Source organism: Accipiter gentilis, chromosome 24 (genome assembly GCF_929443795.1).
Source record: "Accipiter gentilis chromosome 24, bAccGen1.1, whole genome shotgun sequence".
In the NCBI taxonomy this organism is placed as follows: domain Eukaryota; kingdom Metazoa; phylum Chordata; class Aves; order Accipitriformes; family Accipitridae; genus Astur; species Astur gentilis.
This window is the reverse complement of record NC_064903.1, coordinates 7,005,925-7,019,743: the sequence shown is the minus strand read 5'-3', so window position 1 is coordinate 7,019,743 and position 13,819 is coordinate 7,005,925. Positions and strand designations below refer to the sequence as shown.

Below are 13,819 nucleotides of genomic sequence, written 5' to 3'. Positions count from 1 at the left end.
AGCAAAATTCTCAAGTTGGAAATAGGCTTCTTTTGGCTAGATATTTGCAAAGGTGTCGTAGAGTACTGTAGTGAATACTGTCCAATAATCAGATTCATCCTTGTTAAATTGTTTTTTTTGTTTTTTTTTTAATTTCTTGTTTTAGATGATCTCTTACAGAATCCTTTGGTACAAGGTGCCATAGACATGGGTTTCAGTTTGTCTGAGATTAGGAACACCATGGAAAAGAGATTGCAGATGTCTGGAGAAAGTCACACATCTGTTGAGGATCTGGTAGCAGACTTAATAAGTGCTCAGAAAGAAAATACAAGGGAAGAAGGACCAAATGAAATCCCAGTTGAGCAAGATGAGCTTATTCAATTACAAAACCTCTGTGTGTACTTTCATATCAGCTCTTTAGTCTGTGAAATATACCTTATATATAACAATATACCCTATTGTTATCTGTTTATTCTGCCCTCTGATCCAAGTCTTACCTAAAGTGAAGTTACAGTAGTGTAACTTAAAAGTCAAGAGATTTATTTTTGGACATTAAAAAAAAGCTGAACAAAGAGGGTGTTAAAATACTTGAGTGTAGCAATGTTTATAAATATCATCTGTAAAATAAGTAATATTAATACCTCAGAAGTGTATAATATTGAAATAATAGTCCAGCGTGCTTCTGGGAAAGGTTATACATGCGAACTAAAAAACCAAACTTATTGTGACAATGATATTTAAATATAAAAGCAAGAATAACTATAGATGTGGTGACTGTGGCGGCAAAATGAAATAGACACAGCAACATACTGTCAAATATTCAGTATATTCAAAATGAAAAAATCTTTGTAGGGGATTATTTTATTTTTCTTCTTGGCCAATAAGAAGAAGTGTACTTCTAGATGGTGTTTCTTTTCAATTAGTTGTGTTCCAGCTATGCTGGGACATGCAAGTTATGCTCAGAAAGCCATTGTGGTACACTCCGTAAAAACCAAGATTTCTAACTTGGGAGACTTGTAGTTTAAGACAAGTGTATGAGTGAATTCATAGGGAGGAAAAAGACCTTCTGGTTAGCATGATAGGCAAAGATCTTACCAGCCCACTATTTTAATAAGATTTTTAATGGACATTATGGGGGAAAAAGAACTTGCAATGAAGATGGACATTATTTTTGTGCTTGGCTGTATGGAGCTTTCCCCAGGTGGCAGGGGAAGGCTTTTGAAGTTTGCATTTTCAAATGGGGCATACTGGAATAACAAAGAGCTCACGTACAATGCAAAATTGATTCTTTCTGTATTACAAATTTTTAAGCTTTTGAAGTATGGGCATTTTGAAAATGGAGGTAGGGAAGGAAATCACATCCTCATTCTTTTCATTGAGGAAACTCTCTGAAAAAAAAATAAAATCCAAATTACTTAACCAGTATCAACGAGCCTTTCTTTCATCTTCTGTACAAGTTTTGGGAAAGTTGTCAATTGGAAGTCTGTGAAAAGAATGGTTCCTGATTGAAATACGCATATCCTAAATTCTGTAGATATTTCAAGCTCTTGCAAATATAGATAGCTGAATTCCCTGCTTGCATTGGCCTAGGAGATGTAATGTGATGGGAGGGGGCGGGGAAGAGGATTCCATGCTGCAGCTTGGTTTCCTATCTCTTGTAATTTTTTTTCCTGTTTAAAGGTGTGACCTTTAAATCATATGAAGAAAACCTTGTCCTTGTGTGTAAAGAAAAAAAAAAAAGAAGAGATATTCAATGGTACTAAGTATGTTAACTTCTTATGTGTTTATTTTCCTTAGATCTCAGTACTGAAGAGAAGTTAAGACGCTTGCAGGAAGAAAAACTTTGTAAAATCTGTATGGCTAAAGACATATCGGTTGCCCTCATTCCCTGTGGTCACCTAGTTGCCTGTAAGGAATGTGCTGAAGCACTTAATGAATGCCCTCTGTGTCGTACAAATATTATGAAAAGACAGGAAATTTTTATGTATTAGTAAAATATACAGCGCCGTGAATGCAAACGTTTCTTGCTTTATTGCTTTAAATACATGTAATGTATGTAAAAAATGCAGTTAATTCCAGGATCTAATCATATGGCAGTACTTAGATTTTTCTGCTGTCAAACTCTACGTACATTTTAACATTTAAATAGTTATTTTCCTTAAGCGAATTTTTTGTATGTAAAAAACAATATTAGAAGGCAAATATGTATATTCTGTAACTTCAATTCATAAACCTGATTTGAGAAAGCCTAAGTAATGCAAAGCTTTATTTATGTGATCATTCCTTTGCTCACTTTGGTAGGACTCTGTACAACTGAAGTTTATGCAAATATAGTTGTATAAAGAGTCAGGCCCTATATAAAATTTGTAAATAAGTGGATTTTAAAAATTGTTATATACATGTATATTATATCTGAGATTTTAGCTTCTCAAAAATGTTATGTAAGATTGAAAATGTTATCTTATTTCTGTAACCTTGGTTGTGACATAATTCAGAGAATATGCGTAAACCTGCTGCTGCAATATTTCACCTTATGTTTGCTACTGCTACTTTTTAAGTTTGTCTGTTCTGATATATAATTCCTGTCTCCTCATTTATTTTTTGTGGTTTAGATGTATAAATTGGATTCCGTAAACTTATTTTAGTGATCCATCTTTCACAAAAATCCTTCTGTATATAAAAGTACATTAATTTCATTCCTTAAAAGAGAACTCAACAGAAATGAAGGAGATTTTATGTACCTTGTGCCCTTCATGGAAGGAGTGGTCTCCTTTTAAACTTGCCCCCCTACACAAAAATGTGTTCATTGTTTGATTTTTTCTTGTTTTTTTTAACATTGTGCATGATCCTAACTCATTTATCTGCTAATACTTTGCAGTGCTTCTGTTTGTCTATTTTTTTCATAAGAGACTAAACTCTATCTCCATGAAAATGCTTTTTTCTAAATTTTATTTTTAATTCACAAGTAACATTAGAAATCTTTCGTTTTTGTTCTTGTCTGTTTGCAGCATTTAAATTAAAGTTAAGAACTATTCTAGTGAGAGTCACCTTAAAATACTTAATAAAACTATTTCTTACTGGACTGATCCTCAATTCTCCAATTAAAAAAGTATCATAGCTTTGTGGTTAAGTACAGCTGGTTTATGATCTCTCTACTTAATTATGTGACTTCCTTATTTTGTGGAGCTATTAAGATGTTCTGTGCATATATTTTTATCTTTGAGTCCTACACACTGAGAGATTTAGAATATACAGAATATAGTTTTTCACGATAAAACTTTTGAATTCACTTAACAGAAATTTAGTGTCTACTTTTTCTATTTTTTAAATATGCGCTGTGATTATATGCTGTTGTAATGTTATGAATATTTAAAATAAAGTGCAATCCAATTGTTCCTTGATCAGCATATTTGATGGTCACATGCAAAAAAGAAAAAAATCATAACAGAAGGTTGCTTTCTGTTGCTTTCTTGTTTTGTAACTCAGCTGTTACTAATTTAACCTGAGTGTTATTAAGGATAACAAATACATTTCATTTGGAGAGGACATAAAATCTATTGTTTGTATAAATTAAGGTTTGTTAATTATAAAATTAAAATATGTTAAATTTGCTATTTTTTGTAATAAATTAGAATTTGGTTCTTAGGAATACATGATGACTAGAAATTCATAAAGAATTCGGCAGATAAAGGTTTTATTTTGCCTTTTTGTGCCTTTGTGAACAGTTTAGTGTTTCAGATCATTCATGCATATGGGGATTTTTCAAGAGAAATACAGACTCGCAATTCTGACAGGCTTGTTTCTAGCTCCCACTTTCACGTACAGGGAGGGTTTTCTGTACTTTTCAAGGGAAATTAAAGCAGGGGTGTGTGTTTGCCTGTGAGCTGGTGTATCTTGCCTGAAATAGCTTGTTTAGTTAATTTGGCAAACCATGTTATGCTGACTTGCTTAAGCAGATGGTTTGTTACCTAACCTTGACCTAAGTCATGTGAGAGAGACTATCTGGATGAGCTGGATCCAACTTACAGGCTGCAGAGCTTGGCACATGGCTTGACAAAGCCCTGTCTGGGAAAGAGATTGACCAAATTTTACTTAGAACTGTTACAAAACTAAATCCTAGTAAGGAGATGATTTTGGATGTAAGTATAGTATGTAAACTGTCCGAGGAAAGCCTGGAAGTCAGTCACAAATAGCACCTTCTAAACTGAAATGGAAAGCAAACGCATTGTCCAAATAATATTCAAGCAAATAGCATAAATGCTTCATGTTAAAGCTTGTTAACTTTTAAAAGGTATACTGTATCTCTTATTGTAACTTTCTGATAAAAGTTATAAAAGGTATAGCTATAATAGCAATTCAAATTTTAATCACTTAGGAATGTTAAAGGGTTAAAAGCCTGTTAGCAAGACAACAAAACAACTGCTCCGTAGGTTTAGGTTTTTAAAAAATCTATAATCAGAGTTCTATTCAGGCTAAATGTGAAAAAATAATTAGCATAGTCATCAAATTTTGACAGCTCGAATTAGGAAGATGTTTTTTCAAATTACTTTGATTTTCAGTATCTTAAAGAAACAGAGAACGAATTCCATGGACACTGATACTGGGCTGAGTGTTTAAAGAGATAGAAATGAAGGATGCAAATAAATGGAGTAGAAGCACAGGTGCTTTGAAAAAGAGGTTAGTAGCAGGACAAAGGTGCCTTGGGAGCTGATTTTTATAGAAGAGTTACCTGGAATGAAGAGCTATGGAATATATTCAAGTATCAGTATTCAGTAACTTTCTTCTAGTAGCTTCTATGTGAAATCTTTCTTACTTCCATTTTACTTGCACTGGGAGAACTATTTGCTGCTTCAGATATGTGGGAGATTTACAAGGGTTTTTAATAATGTGTTTTGGAACTGGTTTGTTTAGAAAACATAGAAATTGCATGTCTAATTTAGGAACAGGCGGCTAAAATAAGGAAACCCCATAGATGCAGGTTTTTTATTATGCATTTAGCTTTTTCTCTCTGCCTTGAAACATGGGGCTTGAAACATAATACTGACTTACTGTACTGGTTCCTGCAGCTTGTATCTCTACAGATCTTAGCTGTCTGTACTTTTTAAAATTTGTTTTGGGGCTTGATCCAAAGGTCATAGCACAATGAAAATATTTTCTTTTTTTTTTTTTTTTTTTAAAAAAAATTAGAGTATTTAAACCCTTCTTTTAATATTGCCAGGTTAGTTTTGACTGCAATGCTTCCATGTTTATTTTTGTTAGCTCTATGTGCAGCCTGAAGCTGCAGGACAAATAGTTTGTCAAAGCCTTCGGAGCATTGTTGTTAACCTAAGACGTGGGGTTTTAAAGTTACTTTTAGGTTTGTTTTTATTGAAATTAACAAAAATTAAGGACAATGGGTTGTTAGAATTGAATTACAACTGGGTGGGAGGTTAATGCAGACACTTGATTACTGTGTTCATGTGAAACTTCAAGCTGAAGTGGTGTATACTAGGATTAAATGTTACAAGGGGCGATGACATTTGCTGCCACAGTATTTAGTAACTACTCAGAAGAGAATCCCTTCTGCCTTTCACGGCGTGCAAGTTCTAGCACATGATGTATAAGGCCTACCCGAAGGGAAGGTCAGCTTTTCGTAGAGTGAAGGAGGAGTTGGAGATCTTTTCTGGCTTTTGCAGTGTTTTTCTGTGGTGGCAAGTATGCGAACAGTGAGTTGTTAGGCGGTGTTCTTTTTTACCCTCTGCTTTGTGCGAGATTGACTCCTATCAGCAAGGCGGCTAGATCCCAAAGAGCAGGCTAGAGAAGCACTTCCACTGCTGCCCCAGGGGCTCTTCATCGCTCGTCTTGCGCAGAATGGTTGGATCGAGCTTGGCTCTTGATCCTGCTTTGTGAGGGGTGGTGGTATCTTCTCCGTATAGTGAAATGGGAAGAGCCACTTGAGTGGGATGGCCTTCATTGCTCGTGGAACTGAAGCATGAGTGAATACACTCCCTCCTACTATTTTTTCATGCGTAAGTTTTACTGGGTAGCTTTGAAATTTGATCAAGAAAATCTTTGCTCCCCCACGACCCTGCTGTGCCTTTGCACTGATTCAGGCTGTTGAAAGTATCCTACCGTCTTTGGGAATGCCACTCTGTCACGTTGCTCCAAGAGATGTACAGATGCTGCCGTACAGCAATTCGTGTGCCGTAATTATAATGTGGCTTTCTGTGAGGAGGCAAATGACCTGTGATAATTAAGAACCTTTGCTGAAATTCAGATTTTATCTTTAATTTTTTCTTAACCAGGAATTCCTATTAAGAAATACTGACATAACATTACAGTAAAAATATGAGCATTATTTCAGAGAATATGGCTCTGTGACTAACTTTTCAAAAGAACTCGCTTTTTCCTTGGACAGGAAAGAAGAGAGTATGTATTCAGTTATAAATGGCTTGGATAAAAAGAACTCCAAGGAAAATGGTATTAATTATATTGTGAGTATGTAATATTTCAAGGTAGGTGAAAGTGCCTTTGGATAACTATTAATTTACAGTTTGATAGCCTGGACAGCAATTGATGACGGCTGAGATAAAATGCTTGATAAGTTAGAATTGCTGGAAGTGTATTGGAGAGATACTTGAATTAGGGTTTTGCTCTTAGATTGAAAAATGGCTTTTACTATCAAAAAATGAAAAACACTTTTGTGGAGTCCCGCTGTGAAAACAGCTAGGAGATTCATTACAATAATTGCTGAAAAGCCAAGTTCAGTAGAAACACGTATGCTCACCTGCAAATTTTAGAGAATGAGTTAATCTAACTTCCAGAAATTACCAGGACAGAGCGCATTTATATTTATTCATGTTATGTCTTTTTGATGTTACGAAGTTAGATCTTGCTGTAAAACTCTTGACACAATTTCTTTTATATTACTTAGTTTTGCACGGCACGATGAGAGTCATCACTTAAGCCAAAAAGTTAATCTTCTAAATACAAGCTTTTCAAAAGCGGGTGTCAAGCCACAGTAGTCTCTTCCTTTTAACTCTTGCCTAACACATTCTGAGTCTAGGATTGACTTTACCTCCCTTTCCTGCATAACCAACCCGTGTGATGTTACTGGGGTCCGTACAGGAGCTCTGCTGGTAGGATACAAGCTGCCAGAAGAGTAACTGTCGCTTTAAACATCTCTTGTGGTCTTTTGCAAAACAGAATGTACCAAACGTAACGTTAATTTGAATCCTGTCTCTGCATCCCGATTTAGCCCTTCTGTAACTTTGTTAACAGTTGCTTTGTAAAGGCTTAATCAGCAATTGCAAGTTTTTGGGAGGAAGACCCATGCTCCAGGTTGGAAGCATCACCTCTGCTGCGCTCACAGCTGGAACCAGCGGCACAGAGGACGGAGGTAGGGGGACGCCCCGGGGGGAACGAGGTTGGGAATCGCTGTCCTCGGCGCTTACGGTGAGCGTCCCAGGAGTGCCCTCTGCCACGGAGGAGAAACGCTTTGGTCACAGCTGCTGGCACTGAGGCTTTGCAGGACTTCTACAATCGTGCTAAAGGAAGTTACAGTCTAAAAGAAGTATTTTTATCTTAACGGTTTTGAACATCTGTGCAAACCACCAAGATGTCATAAACTGTTGTATTCCTTGCTACTTGTTACGCATTGTGTCACTTATAAAAAAAATATGTCACAGCTAATGACGAGATCACACTTTGCTTTGCTTCCACCTCCCGCTGTGTCAGAGAGTTGAGGCAGCAAGGATGGCCTTGAGCACCAGACACGACGAAGGAAGGAGAGAGGACTTCTGAGAAGCACTGTCTGAAAGAAAACTTGAAGATGGTTGATGATGAAATCTAAACCAAAGGAAACCGTGTTAGGGATATATGTAGGATCTCGGGAATGTGGTAGGTCAGCCCCAGAAAACCATCCAAGCTTGTTATCTGAAAGAGTAATCTGTTCCTTGACCTTATCTCTCACGTAAGTAACAACCCCCCATTGCGTATACTCCCACTTTAAGCCTCTAAGTTCCAGCCTCAGTATTTTGTGGGGAGAAGACCAAGATAAACTAATCCACTGTCATCATCCAAACCTGGTGTGTGCCTGCAACTACAGAATAGAGGTCTCCTGTTCATTTGATGTGATGGAGGATTTTCCTCAAAGCTTAAACATAAATGTGTTTGACTTTCTAATTGTTTTGCTCTATGATCTTGGGCAGAGGTTGAGCTGAATAATGACGTTTCTGTCCCAGTTCCACTCTAACCTCATCTAACCACAAGACATCCTCCTTCTTCCCCTTTTCAGGGAGCCCCCTGGCTCCATGTCAGAGTCTCGAGGGAGCTGGAGGCCCTAGGAAATCCAACCGGCTGAGAACTACTTTCTGTTCCTGACAGGTGAGTTGCCCTGCACATCAAGAGTATGATGTGGCTTCACTGTTTGTTCTTCAGCCGTCACTTAGCTAAAGCTGCTTCCCCTGCTCAGTGCCAGTTGCTGCTGTTTGGCCCGCTTGACCTCATTTCAGTTCTTGTCTGCTTCTTACCCCAGCCCTTTTTCTGTCGTACCGTCTGTTCTTTCCTGCCTTTAACCGTGCCCTGCCGCTTACCCAGCTTACCCCATTTGAAACACGTTTCTCTGGTTCCTGTGCTTCTTCCACAGACTTTGTCACTGATGCCGTCATGGTGCCTGATTCAAAATGGTGCTTGATTCGTGATCCCTTTGCCTGGACTTAGCTACAGGACACAAGAATGTCTTGGTCGTGTCTCCCAAAACCTCCCTATGTCTGGGAACTGGAGCAGACCATGTCCCAGATCCAAGAGAGGTGGCCTGGATTGTAACGCTTACTCTTTCCTGTACATAAGGTGAGGTGATGCCTCAAGTGAAAGCGACTCCTCTTGACTGCAACTAGGAGAAGGTCCTTTCAGTGTTTCCTACCAATAACTGGTGTGGCCTTTACACAGTTTGGTGCTGAAACCTTTAAAACATGGCGAAGGGGTTTTTATCTCAAAGAATGAGACGTAGCAAGAGCACCTCACCTCAAATAGGGGAATCAGCACGGGGCTTCGGGTAACAAGTGGCACAGGTGACTGACTAAAGCTGCTGATAATGCAATTAGCAGGAAGGCATTTGCGACTTACTGGGGTTCTGTTCATTTCTAGAGCTGATAATGAAGGGGAGTTAAAAGTTCCTTCCTTTTTAGTGATATGGGACAAACTGTGATTCTGTGCTCCCTTACAGGTCTGAGAGCACGGCAGGCAGAAAGTTAGCGAATCAAAGAAAATTCAGACTTGAGTGAGGTGTTCTGGAAAGATCTGGTGAGAAATAGGGGAGTACAAGGGAGACTTACGTAAATCGCAGAAGGAAGAAGTTATTCACAGAACAGGGAAAGGCCTAAGGAGCTACTGATGTGCAATCTCTCTCCTGCAAATTATGGGAAAGTAACCCATTTTTTGGTCTTTATTTTTGTTTCTTATGTAATAGCTCATCTCCAAAAGCATTTAGAGCAGATTTCCCTAGAGTGACTAAGCCAGTTTCAAAAATCTGGGAAAAAAAAAAAAAAGTGACTGGGAAGACTGCTTTTCCCCTCTGTACACAGCTACACACATAAAAATACGTCTGGGGCTTATTTAATGCAGGCCATCAAAGTTACCACCTCACCTTGGAACAAATCCAGTATACAAAATCCGGTTTGTTTTCCAATTCTTGTAAGCAAATCCTTTTAAAAAATAAAAGGAATGGTAAAGGATTGTGGCTTTTTTTTTTTCTTTTTTTAAATAGAAAAGAGGAAATGGAATTGTAGAGGGGGTTCCTATTCCGCTGCCCTCAAAGGAAAGGAAGCAGCATGAGCATGAATCTCCTGCCTGGAAGAATGAATCAGCCATCTGGCAGCTTGAGTTTTTTCTGATCTTCTCTAGTGGTGAACCTCTGGCCGTTAATTCAGACATGGAATTGGTATCTACCCTCTCCTTGCTCAGTTTCTTAACTGGGTGACTGATCAAGAGCTCTCTTTGGATCAAGCATAGTAAAACTCCCTGTTGTAAAGTCTTTGTTAAATCCTCTCTGAACTGGGTTCAATATCAGAAATGGTGGACTTTGAAGCTCCTAAAGATTAGCTATTATGAGAAAGATGACACAGTCCTGTAGAATACTTTCTCCTACAGTTTTCCACAGAACTTCTTTTCTCTCAGATATAAATCCTTTCTAGGATGGTCAGAATTTAAAATCTCTCTATTTCCTTATCATGCTTGGATAATACTTTTTTTTTCTTTTACATTTTTTCGTTGTATTGGAAAGGATGCTAGAGTGCTAAAACTATTTAGAAACTTCAGGATGTTCTCTAATTTCTTCACAAAGTCCGAACAGATGGTAGAAGCCCATTCTGGAATTGTTGGCTTAGAAAGAAGTGGTATGCTAGCGGAGGAACTGCTTTTCATCTCATCTTCCCTGTTGTACCAACTGGAAGGCTCAGTTCCAGAAGCATGATCAGTTCGTGGGGAAAATGCAGTATTTAGACTCTTCAGAGAGCCAGTTTTGTCCCCCATAAAGACAACAAATAAACCGGTTAAGAACTTGTTCCACTTTTCTGCCCCTGTATTCCTACCCACCGTTTGAGAGATTGTTGCATTTGCTCCTTAGATGTGTGCTTTATAAACTGGTTTATGGTGGTTATTTGTGTGATCCGAGTGTGGTGCTGTGTTAGGAATCCTCCCAGGGTACAGCTGGCCTAAGAAATTCCTATCTTCTGGTCACTGGAGCAGAGCAGAAACATTCCCAGCCTCTACAGGAGCGTACCGCACCTTCAGTTGTGCTGACCAAATTGCTTACGTAGTCGTACTCTACATAGCGTCTGAGAAATGATCTGGTTTGGGGAAAAAAAAATGAAACCAGTCTCTCTGAAAACAAACGGCCCTCCCCCCTTCTCTGATGAGGCAACAGTTTTGCTTAGACAGCGGCCAGGCAAACAGCTGAATGGAGCAACTGGGAGGGAGGAAGTGAACTGGAGAGTGCAAATTCCTCTTAGGCAGGCTCTGTGACCAATGGTTTGTAATACGCCGCTGCACCTGGAGTCTGGTCTCTAGAGTGCTTCCGTGTTTTGTTGTCACAAGTTTAAAAAAGCAAATTCTATCGTGTGAGTCAGGACAGCCAGCAGTGTTACGAATCTGGGCTTCCAAGGTCTGAGTCAGCTTTGGAAACGGGCTGAACTCTCTGCCGTGGTATTGTCAGCACTTGCACACTCATTCCTTCAAAAGCACACCCTGAAAACTGTCACGTTTTCTTCTGTTCAATGCATTTACCTTAAAGATCTTGGCTATGAGGTCAAGTGTGAACTACAGTGTTTTTTGAATAGACCAAGTATCTGTCATGTGTGCTAATACATGGATTTTACGCACAGCTGACGGAAGCTGCCTCAGTGTTGTGCTTCTGCCAGCTCTGGCAATAGACTGCTATAATCTTACAAAGTTTGGGATTTGAGTTGTAATATGAGTAGCCCTATTATATCTCCGGCAGAGGATACATTACTGGAATTCCGTGTGCAGGCAAAATGTTAGTTCTGGAAGCGTGTAATTTATTTTCATGGAAAAGTTGCCTATCTGGCAGGTGTCAGAAGCTGACTTTGTACAGGGAAGGGACAAACGGATCCAGCTCCTTTCCATCTATTTCTGTGTGTAATTTAACAACCGTATATATCACAGGCAAGTTTAAAACTTCCTTGAGGTTTGGGGTGTTGTTTTGTTGTTGTTTTTTTTTTAAACAGATTATCTTTTATTCACAATTCTTCTATAATTTCCAGACAGACATTAACAGATTCACATTAAATATCAGCACCTGTAGCTGTAACTGAAACCTTGAATATAGTTTTATGACTAGGCATTCAGGATACTATTTTAAAGTGTTCCCTAAAAGGGAACCTTTCTCCTGATTTTCTTATTTTTTCCCCAGCCTCAACAGAAGGTGAAAAACATTCTGAAACGTGAATTCAAGCTGTAGAATATAATTTAGTTTTCTCTCATGTACACCAGACTCTTTCAAGTCTGTCTCATGTACCAACTGACAGATTATACCTAGAATTGCTAGGTGACATCAACTCCCATTACACTAGTTTTTTTTATTTTAAACACGCCTTATCTGATCATAGTTTCTATTATAAGTGGAATTATTTGCTCTGCGGTGCCTCATCTTAGTTTTGAAAAGACTGAACTGATGGATATGCTTAAGTGTCCTGCCTTTGTTAGGCAGGTGAGCAGAGCAACTCAGCTTAGTGCCTGCTTAAGTTAGGCTAACCCTCTCCCCAAAATTAAAAGTAGATAAACACAAAAGGATGATTAGAGACTAATTACCAGGACAAAAATACTCTTGTGCTGACTGATCTAACTATAAGCTTACGTGCAACTATGCAGCATGAGTAATGTGCTTAGCATTACACAATACAGCGGAAAAAAAATGTAGAAGAACTACTGAATTGTGCGTTTAGAAAAACAAGCATCACAGATTCCGTATCTGGTTACTTTAAATATTCTGTATAGCTCATATGTGATCATTTCAGGTTCCTATCAATCTTCGTGCAGGGAGAAAAAGAAGGAATCACACTCAGAGCCTAGGAGCAAACGCCCCTTTAAACTGGGAACGCACATAGCGATGGGCACAAGCAGGCAACGTTTCAGGAGAACGCTCCTAACCGCAAGAAATACCATCCAGCGCCAGCAAACATCGCGTCTCTCTGTTTTGCCCCGCAAGCTTGGAGTTCTCAAGATAAGGCACCCTCCGTCCGTGCGGGCAACTGTAAATTTGTCTTCAAAACCACAGCCTCCCTTGCCCGCGACTTCTTTGCTTCCTGAAACCAAGATGAAGACAGATCGGCTGTGGTTGGCTTCGGAGAGACAGTGGCGCTGGGCGCGGGCGAGGACGTCGGCCAAGGAGCCAGCAGGCCCATGGCGGAACCCGCTCGCCTCTCCCGCCACCAGCGGCCGCCTCCTCGCTTTCGAGCGCACGGGCCAGTGAGAAAAAACCTTCAAGTTAAGGGGTTATTTCTAGAAAGGCTGAACTTTGCCTCAGCCGAGCAACTGTTTTCTAGTTCCTTCTGCGCTGCAACGGGAGAGGCCGGCAGCCTCTCTCCGCTCCCCTCAGGCCGGGGCAGCGCCGTGCCGAAGCTCTCTCCTTTTTAGGCCGTCCTCGTCTTTCGGTCACCCGATCCTGCCCCGAGAATGAAGCCAGCCAGCAGCTGGGCCTCCTCCGCCGAGCCTGGCACGGCGAAAACCGGGACCACACCGCCGAGGGGAGCCCACCGGCCGCCGCCTCGCCCCCTCACCCTGGCGGCGGCCGGCCCCGCTCCTCCCCCCCCCTCCTCAGGCGCTCCCGCCGCCTCAGCCGGGCCCCGCGCGCGCGTGTCGCCGCCACCGGGCCCCGAGCTCGGGTAGAGCGGGCCGGGGCCGGAGGGGGGGGGGGGGGGGGGGGGTAAGCTGGGCGGCGGGCGCATGCGCGCCACCTTGTTTACCCCGCTCGGCGCTGCCCTGCCGCGGGCGGCCGGCAGGTGTCGCCCCACGCCCAGGAGAACGGGCCTCGCTCGGTGGCCGCCAGGTGGCGCCTGCGCCCTCCATTCGCTCGCGAGCCGCCGAGCAGCGAACACCCCAAACAATCCCCAGCGCCGCCGCCAAATTAAATAACCTGCCCGCGCCCCGCGCCCTCCCCAAACCCCCCCCCTTCTCGGCGGCCAAGTCTCCGGGCCGAGCCGGGCCGGGCCGGGCGCGCAACCGGCAGCCGGGCCGGGGATATAGGAGCGGAGCTACGAGCCTGGGCCTCCTCGCTGCCTACGCCGACACTGGGCAAGGTAAGTTAGAAAATGGCGGCGAAGCTTCTGGAAGTTTGGAGGGGGGA

At 41.1% G+C, this 13,819-nt stretch overlaps 2 protein-coding genes across 14 annotated transcripts in view; both read left to right on the top strand.

Moving 5' to 3' along the window:
- XIAP (X-linked inhibitor of apoptosis) overlaps positions 1-13,226 on the top strand; it is a 31,834-nt gene extending 18,608 nt beyond the window's left edge. For 5 of the 10 annotated variants that reach the window (XM_049828109.1, XM_049828108.1, XM_049828110.1 and 2 more), the window contains exons 6-7: positions 146-373; positions 1,777-5,146. In XM_049828109.1, coding sequence (XP_049684066.1) covers positions 146-373; positions 1,777-1,970 — 422 coding nt within the window. In that variant the 3' untranslated portion in view covers positions 1,971-5,146. Of the gene's footprint in view, positions 1-145; positions 374-1,776; positions 5,147-6,376; positions 8,344-8,605; positions 8,809-9,724; positions 10,523-12,513 lie in introns of those variants that run through there. The other 5 variants (XR_007509516.1, XR_007509517.1, XR_007509515.1 and 2 more) reach the window with 5 other exon arrangements.
- Positions 13,227-13,555: 329 nt separating this feature from the next.
- STAG2 (stromal antigen 2) overlaps positions 13,556-13,819 on the top strand; it is an 80,965-nt gene continuing 80,701 nt past the window's right edge. For 3 of the 4 annotated variants that reach the window (XM_049827296.1, XM_049827293.1, XM_049827297.1), the window contains exon 1: positions 13,557-13,772. The gene's annotated coding sequence lies outside the window, so the exon portion shown is untranslated. Of the gene's footprint in view, positions 13,773-13,819 lie in introns of all 4 variants that reach the window. The other variant, XM_049827295.1, reaches the window with a different exon arrangement.